At 39.5% G+C, this 6,673-nt stretch overlaps 1 protein-coding gene across 1 annotated transcript; it reads left to right on the forward strand.

Moving 5' to 3' along the window:
• The first annotated feature begins 1,695 nt into the window (after positions 1-1,695).
• On the forward strand, positions 1,696-6,466 carry KRT24 (keratin 24). Its single transcript, XM_025440629.3, has 8 exons — positions 1,696-2,413; positions 3,218-3,300; positions 3,822-3,978; positions 4,257-4,418; positions 4,517-4,642; positions 4,987-5,204; positions 5,599-5,729; positions 6,114-6,466. The coding sequence occupies exons 1-8, from the start codon at positions 1,769-1,771 to the stop codon at positions 6,215-6,217; spliced, it is 1,626 nt and encodes a 541-aa protein (XP_025296414.1). The 5' UTR covers positions 1,696-1,768; the 3' UTR covers positions 6,218-6,466.
• The last annotated feature ends 207 nt before the right edge of the window (positions 6,467-6,673 follow it).

Consider the following 6,673-nt stretch of genomic DNA (forward strand, 5'->3'; position numbering starts at 1 on the left):
CCCTATTTAATAATGTGTCCTAATCAAAGGCAGTCTGAGGACAAATTAAGAGAACATAGAACACTGGATGACAAATGATAGATGATAAAGATTAAAACACACACATAGTTTCTAATAGAGATTGCCAGGATAAAAGTTTTAAATAAGCAAAGCCACTACTTGAGCATAAAGCCAAAGGAGGCCAAGAAATATTTTTAGAAGCATCTAACTTTTTTTAAAAAGACACTTTTTAAAAATTGTGGTAAAATGGACATAAAATAAAATTTACCATCTCATTTGTAAATGTATGTTCAATAGTGTTAAGTACATTCACATTGTTGTGAAACTAATCTCCAGAACTCTTTTCATCTTGCAAAACTGAAACTATATCCATTAAACAGTTCCCCATTTCCCCTCCACTCAGACACTGGCAACTACTATTCTATTTTCTGTTTCTGAAATCGACGACACCAGGTACCTCCTATAAGGTGAAGCATACAGCTTGTTGTACATGTCTTAACAAAACAAAACAAAACCTTTTAAACCAAAGAAACTACTAGCAGAAGCCAACGGAAATAATCTAAAGTACAAAAGGACAGAAAAACAGGAAGCAGAAAGTGAACTGGGGAAGATTCTAGATTTTGGTATATATAAAATGATCCCAATCATAACATTAGTTATCGGAAGTGGATACGTATCTCTTCTAAATATCTTTTCAACAAAAACAGAAAAAAAAAAAAAAAAAAAAAAACATGGGCAGAAAGTAGACTAGGGGAACTCCACATTATAGTATCTACAAAATGACTCCAGGAATAACATTGGTTAGCAGAAGTGGATTCAGATCTCCTTCTCCAGATACCTTTAAAACAAAGATGCAATCAGCAACATCTCTTAGTTTCTTAAGATTTGATTGCAAAGAAGGAAGTTGGTATCACTATCTCAGGCTCGAATCCAATCAGAAAGAAAAAAAATAGTAATTCAATCAGAAAGAAAAGCATCTTTGTACCATCACACGGGTAACAATCAACTCCCATCTGACACTAAAGCAATCCACCTAAAAATGTTTCCAATCTCTCCAGGATAGTCCCTGCTCAAATAAACATGTTCCTGAGATCTAATAATACACATGTACACATGTATTATATTTAATTTTTTCTTATTTACAGTGAAAATACGAAGATCTCAGAATACAAAAAAAAAAACTTCAACACAAACATGCCCTTAGAAATATGCTGATTGAAATAATCATAGAAAAGAACAATTAAGTGAATCTAAAACTAATGCTGATGCTAAAGCTAATTTCAACTTTAAGAACATAATATGAACAAAAGTTACAAGTTTGATGGGAAATTTCCATTCTCATCATATTAAGTATTTTAATTGCATTTGCTAATCTGGGGATGTGTTCTTCAATTGGGAAATCATGAAGCAAAATGAATAGAATTACTCTTTCAGAAAAGAATCGTAAGTCATCAAAACCTCTGAAAGATTAAAACTGTAATTCTGGGGAAAAAAAAGCTTTTGCTTTACTCCACCTTATTTTTTTCTTGCTATAGTAAATGCCCCGAGGCTCTGACCTAGCTTCGGAAAAAGAGCCAGTAGAGTGGGTTCACAAAAAAGAAATTATCCAATTGCAGATTAGCAAAACTATCACAGGGATTAAGAAGTGACACAGAAAAGGAACACCCTAAAAGTCTGTATATAAGGGCCAAAACGGCAGCTTGCAAATACATTCTTCACTGTTACCTTTCCTATTCACCTGGACAAGCTAAACGTTTGCAGAAGTACCATGTCTTGCTCATCTCGTGTCTCCTCTTCCAGGGCTGGAGGCAGTGGCTTGGCCAGGGTGTCTGTTGGTGGGAGCAGCTTCACCAGTGGAAGCAGATGCGGCGTAGGGAGTGGTTCTACCCGGGGCTTCCGAGGAGGAACTGGCAGCTGTGGCCTCAGTGGGGTATCAAGCAGTGGCTTTGGAGGCAGCTTTGGAGGAGGTTTTGGTAGCTGCTCAGTTGGGGGTGGTTTGGGAGGAACTTCAGGCTCTGGGGCTGGCTTTGGTGGGGGTTCTGGCTTTGGTGGGGGTTCTGGCTTTGGAGGGGGTTCTGGCTTTGGTGGGGGGTCTGGCTTTGGAGGGGGTTCTGGCTTCGGTGGTGGTGCTAGTGGAGGCTTCTACAGCTATGGTGGTGGTATGGGGGGTGGTATGGGAGGTGGTATTGGTGATGGGGGGCTTTTCTCTGGAGGTGAGAAGCAAACTATGCAGAACCTCAATGACCGCCTGGCCAGTTACCTAGACAAGGTCAGAGCCCTGGAAGAGGCCAACACTGATCTGGAGAACAAAATCAGGGAGTGGTATGACAAATTTGGGCCTGGGTCTGGAGATGGTGGATCTGGAAAAGACTACAGCAAATACTATCCAATAATTGAAGATCTCCGGAATCAGGTGAGACCCTGACTATTACTGTGTTTCTACTATTTCTGTGTCTTTTGCTCTTATTCAGATTATATCCTGTAATGAAGATTTCAAGTCCAAGAATTATTCAAAGACATATTTGCTTGTTGCATATGCAAAAATTGGTACTTGGTGTGTTTTAACTATGACAGTATTGTATATGACATCCAACCACACTAATTATCTGTTTGCATCTCAAATTTGAGTATTTCTACATAAGAACAATATGTATAGAATGCGAAGCAGCTATTTAACATGTACATATACAAATGGTGGCAATGAGTCAACACTAGCCTAATCTAATATTTTTGTGATTAATTCTGGCAGGTTGACATGTTTTAGTGTCTTGCTAGATTTAAATCATCTTTACAACTTTTTCCTCCTAGAAAATCTGGTGCAAATATTGTATGAGCATGTGGCAAAATCTGAAATGTTTATCCACTGTTGTATGGGAAGTATTTTTTTAAAGACTTTTTGAAGTAAAATTCACTTTTTGTTCTACTTTTGGAAAGAACTTCAGAATAACTGTTTCTCCAAAGCAGCAGAAATAAGCAGAGGGGCTGTGTTCTAATAAAACAATGTTCCATGCCTATTTTGGTACATGTGTAAACTGTTACCTTTTTACAGAAAATTGTCATCCAACTACACCAGATTATCAGTAAAGATGTCATTACTAAGCAAGTTTTCAAAGCAATTTATTTACCTTTAAAAGCCAACTCGAAGGACATCTACCCTCACAGGTGGGCATGCCAACACAGGTAAAAAGCATCTGTGATTCTGTTATTGCCTTTCTAGATCATTACTGCCACTATTGAAAATGCTGGGATCGTTTTGCAGATCGACAATGCCAGATTGGCTGCTGATGACTTCAGACTCAAGTAAGAAAAGGGAAGACTTGCAAACAAATGTTATGGGGGAAAATAAAATGCAATCTGTCTGTTTCATTGATTCTAAATTTAAAGAAATATCTTTTAGGGCATCAAGACCTAAACTGACAAACATTCTGAGAGTAAATTTTAAAGACCATCACTCCACTCCAATAAGGAACAAAAAAGAGGCAAATTAAAGATGAAATTTTTGTTACAAAAAAAATGGCCGTCAATAAATTAATATTCAGTTCATAATTTTCTTTCCAGGGGAAAAATTCCTAAGAGAAAACTTAGTAGCCTTCATTTATCAAATAGCTTGGGGTGGAGGGGGCGGGTAGAGTGTGCCTGGTTGGCTCAGTCAAAGGGGCATGGGACTCTTTGATCATGGGGTTGTGAGTTTGAGCCCCGAGTTGGGTGTAGAGATTACTCAAATAATAAGCAAATAGCTCAAGGAAAAATCTTTTTCTTGAATATGTAAGAATGGATGTACTCTGAAATGCTCTATCCTGTCCTACTGCTGTCCTTTCCAGGTATGAGAATGAGCTGTATCTCCGGCAGGCCGTGGAGGCCGACATCAATGGCCTGCGGAAAGTTCTAGATGATCTGACCATGACGCGCTCAGACCTGGAGATGCAGATTGAGAGCCTCACCGAGGAGCTGGCCTACCTGAAGAAGAACCATGAGGAGGTAGGAACACGTTCCACATTATTAAACTAAAAAATTAAACTCTGGCCTGCATATTTTCCCCCACATCCATTCTGTAAAAATAAACTAAGTTCTATCTAAATGGATTTCCAACTCCTATGACCAAGGAAAAAATTAGTCATGAGCAAATTATATCTGAATTTGGTGGCAAGTGGGGGTAGCCTTTGGTGTCCTAGTTTCCATTTTTTGTTGGCTATGCACATTTTAAGAATCTCTGCTTTTCTGTTTTTATCATTGTGGTCTTTTTTCCTTCACACTAGGAAATGAAGAGTATGCAAGGAAGCTCCGGAGGGGACGTGACTGTGGAAATGAATGCTGCCCCGGGAACTGACCTGACCAAGTTACTGAATGACATGAGGGCACAGTATGAAGAGCTGGCTGAGCAAAATCGCCGCGAGGCCGAGGAGCAATTCAACAAACAGGTAGATTCTCACTGCTGGATGCCTGAGCTGGCAGTCATGCACAAGCCACTTCATCTCATTTCTTCAGGCTGCAATGACTGCATTTTGTTTTTATCTAGAGTGCATCACTGCAAGCACAAATTTCTACTGATGCTGGGGCAGCCAGTTCTGCCAAGAATGAGATAACGGAACTGAAACGTACTCTGCAAGCCCTGGAAATTGAGCTTCAGTCCCAAATGGCCATGGTAAGTGCAAAGAGGTTTGCAAAATCTCCAACAGGGAGTTACGCGATACCATTTTCTTTCTTTGCCAAGATGTTCCACTTGGCACATAATAAAAGCAGCATTAGGAGAACTCACTTGCGGTTGTAGAAAGCATAAAACATTCCAGTTAAAGATAATATACTTTCATAAAAGATTTAGCTTAAAGAAAAACAGTTATGCCCACAAAAATTGAAGAACCAATGACAGAACAACATAGGCTGCAACTTGAAAGTGTGAAAGTGTAGTTCTCTTAGCACCTTATAAGATTTTGTGTTTAAAAAAAATTAATTTTTCACCATGAACTTTTGATTTGCTTTTTCTCTTAGAAAAGCTCCCTGGAAGCAACTCTGGCTGACACAGAAGCTGGCTACATGGCTCAGCTGTCAGAAATCCAGATGCAGATCAGCAGCCTGGAGGAGCAGATCTGCCAGATTCGGGGCGAGACCGAATGCCAGAATGCGGAATATGAGCAACTGCTGGACATCAAGACCCGCCTAGAGATGGAGATTGAGACCTACCGCCGCCTGCTTGATGGAGAGGGATGGTAAATGAAAGTCATCAACCCACTCAATGCATTCCTTTGGTGTACTTATATTATGAAACCAGAAAGGGGTTTGGGGGCTGGACTTGGTTTAAAAAGTCACAGTGGGGCACCCAGTGACTCAGTTGGTTAAGCATCTGACTCTTGATCTCAGCTCAGGTCTTGATCTCAGGGTCATGAATTCAAGCTGTGTTGGGCTCCATGCCCAACTTAAATAATAATAATAATAATAATAATAATAATAATAATAATAATAAAAAGTCACAAAGACAATCTAATCAAAAGACATTTACCTTTATCATGGAGAGCAGCCCCACCTCCCCACCCCCCACCCCCGCATGGACGGTTTCTCCCACCTTTGTAAACTACAAAGGAAAACAATTCTTTTTTCCTCTAGTGGTTCTGGTTTTGGAGGATCTGATTTTAGAAACTCTGGATCCAGAAATACAGGATCCAGAAACATGGGATCTAGGGATATGTCCATGTCTGGTGAATCAAGATCCGGAAGCTGTTCTGTCCAAGGAAGAGGTAAACATTATTTAATGTTCATGATCATTTTATAATTTAAAAGTAAAGGCAAACTGTGCTTGTCTTATAAAAAGTATATACTGGGAATCCCTGGGTGGCTCAGCGGTTTAGCGCCTGCCTTCGGCCCAGGGCGTGATCCTGGAGACCCAGGATTGAGTCCCACGTCAGGCTCCCTGCATGGGGCCTGCTTCTCCCTCTGCCTGTGTCTCTGCCTCTGTGTGTGTGTGTGTGTGTCTTTCATGAATAATTTTTTTTTAAAGTATATACTATTGTTTACAAAATCTTAACCCAGAGAGAACATACTTAAAGAATGCACTTGAATTTCTCTTGATCTGAGCTTCTGTGATCGTTTCCAGACCGACATTGTAATTCTCTGATTTTCAGATCCAAACAAGACAAGAGTGACGAAGACCATCGTGGAGGAGGTAGTGGACGGCAAAGTCGTCTCATCTCAAGTCAGCAATGTGTCTGAGGTGAAAGTTAAATAAGCAATTTCCAGATCAGCAAGAGTGTCTTTCAGAGAAAAACCAGAAGGACACAAATGAAGAAATCATATCAATCTCACCATCTTTCTGGATAACATCAGGGAAAAGTTTCCATCTAGAAGTAGATGACCAAGCAATTTTTCTGCATCCTCTTCTTTTTTCTTACTAGAATGCTCTTGAAAAAGTTGAAATGACAATTTTGCTCTAATTGTTTTCATGCTTCAATAAACCTACTTTTGCAAGTTAACTAAATGCTTCCTGAATTTTTTAAAGAAATTCAATATTTTACCTAGAAATAAAGCTATCGGTCACAATACCTCGCTTCATTGTTATATTACTCATATTGATTATTTATATAGTACCCTAGCCCCTTGATATGTGGAGATTTCTAGCAACATCCCAGTGGAACTCAGTGATAGCTGAAATTATACCTTAGCGTCCCTAAAAAAGTCATGGGAA

The sequence above is a fragment of the Canis lupus genome, chromosome 9 (genome assembly GCF_003254725.2).
Source record: "Canis lupus dingo isolate Sandy chromosome 9, ASM325472v2, whole genome shotgun sequence".
Lineage (NCBI taxonomy): Eukaryota > Metazoa > Chordata > Mammalia > Carnivora > Canidae > Canis > Canis lupus.